The following is a 1,707-nucleotide window of genomic DNA, read 5'->3' on the forward strand; positions in this document are numbered from 1 at the left end:
AAAAAAAAAAAAAAAAAAAAGCCATTCCAAACTTTTTTTCAGCGGTTAATGTAACATGCAAAGTGAGAAGGTGTGCTTTTCTGCAGGCGTGCCTGTGCTGTGGAAGTCAGAAAACAACCTGCAGAGCTGCTTCTCTTGAGCCCGTGGGGATGGAACTCTGGTCTTCGGTCTTCGCCTTGGCGGCAAGCGCCTCCCGCCCCCCAACCCCCGCCCCAGTCCTCTCGCCCGCCCAAGCAATTTCTTTGTGGGGCGGGTGGGGTGGGGTGGGATGTGTGTGTATGTGTGTGTGTGTGTGTGTTTTCGAGACAGGGTTTAGCCCTGGCTGTCCTGGATGGAACTCACTCTTGTAGACCAGGCTGGCCTCCAACTAAGTAATCTGCCTGCCTCTGTTTCCCGAGTGCTGGGATTAGAGATGTGCGCCTCCCCTGCCCGGCCCACGCAAACTGACCTTGAAGTAGCTGGAATCTCCTCCCGCGGTCTGCGGTTTCACGGCAGACACCTGGCTGCTGCTCAGCCTCGGTGGCACGAACAAGGCGAAGGGCTTTTGCTTCTCCATGCTGTCTCCCGGGCCTCGGGGAAAGGGGAGAGTTCCCTTGGTAAGTCAGGCTGAAGCACAGGTGAGCTAGGCCCCGCAGACGGGTCCTGCGTCCGTGGGTCACCCCACGGCGCATGTGGCCTGCGCGGTCCCGCCATCTCCCCACTGCGGCCCGCCACGCGGCCACAGGCCCGGCTCGAACCTCGAAGGTCGCGGGCGCCGGCCTGAAGCCCAGGCCCCAGGACCTCCCTAGCCCGGGCACGCGGCCACAGGCCCGGCCCGAACTTCGAAGGTCGCGGGCGCCGGCCTGAAGCCCAGGCCCCGGGGCCTCCCTAGCCCGCGAAGCCCGCGGAGCCCGCGGAGCCCGCGGGGCCGCCCGCGCACCCACGCGGACGTGCGTGCGTGACGGAGCTTCGCACGTGGGCCCCAGGCCCCGGAAACCCTCCACACCCTCACCGTTGGCAGGCTCCGCGCCCCGCGAGCTTCTTTATGAAGACATCGAATGGAACCGCGAGCTTCCGCCTCAGAACCTCCTAGAAGCCCGACAGCACGCCCAACTGCGCAGCCGGGCTCTACCGGCTACCTTTGACCGTTGGTCCAGCTGGCGGGGATGTGCGCGCACGCAGCACTCACTTCTCGCGGGATCTCACTTCCCACGTGCCGGGTTCGGGTTTTCCGCCGAGTCTGCGATTTCGGAGTCAGCGGAGAACCCTGGGAGGGCTCTCGTGACGCTCAGACTTAAGAGCTGAGGAGCTCACCACCTTATCCAACCATCACATTGGTCACATTGGCGTATAGCCATTTAAAGGAGTCTCGCTTCTTTCCTTCCTGTTTTTCTAAGGGTGTGTTACTTTCTGCTTTGTGTTACACAGTGTTTCACGGGAATGTATGCACACGTGAATGGGCACCACGTGCAGTGTCCTGGGCGGCCATAAGAGGGACTAGGATCCCTTGGAATTGGAGTTACAGATGGTTGGTAGTTGCCCTGTGGATGCTGGGAACCAAACATTGAGTCCTCTGCTGCAGCCAGAAGCCCCATATAAAAGAAGTCATTTCTAAGGAGCCCTGAGGACGCTGGGTGCTAAAGATGGCTTTGGGAGTCTGTAGAACTTCCTATATGCATGATCTGTGAGTCTTAATGAAACCAAGAAGTAGGATGGGGGGGGGGGGGG

At 60.3% G+C, this 1,707-nt stretch overlaps 1 protein-coding gene across 3 annotated transcripts in view; it reads right to left on the reverse strand.

Moving 5' to 3' along the window:
* Window positions 1–1,161, reverse strand: part of Sycp1 (synaptonemal complex protein 1) — a 119,920-nt gene extending 118,759 nt beyond the window's left edge. For 2 of the 3 annotated variants that reach the window (XM_031375008.1, XM_031375007.1), the window contains exons 1-2: window positions 992–1,161; window positions 449–570 (exon numbers count right to left, since the gene is read on the reverse strand). In XM_031375008.1, coding sequence (XP_031230868.1) covers window positions 449–556 — 108 coding nt within the window. In that variant the 5' untranslated portion in view covers window positions 557–570; window positions 992–1,161. The remainder of the gene's footprint in view (window positions 1–448; window positions 571–991) is intronic. The other variant, XM_031375006.1, reaches the window with a different exon arrangement.
* Window positions 1,162–1,707: the final 546 nt, after the last annotated feature.

This window comes from Mastomys coucha, unplaced genomic scaffold (assembly GCF_008632895.1).
Source record: "Mastomys coucha isolate ucsf_1 unplaced genomic scaffold, UCSF_Mcou_1 pScaffold16, whole genome shotgun sequence".
Taxonomy (NCBI): Eukaryota; Metazoa; Chordata; class Mammalia; order Rodentia; family Muridae; genus Mastomys; species Mastomys coucha.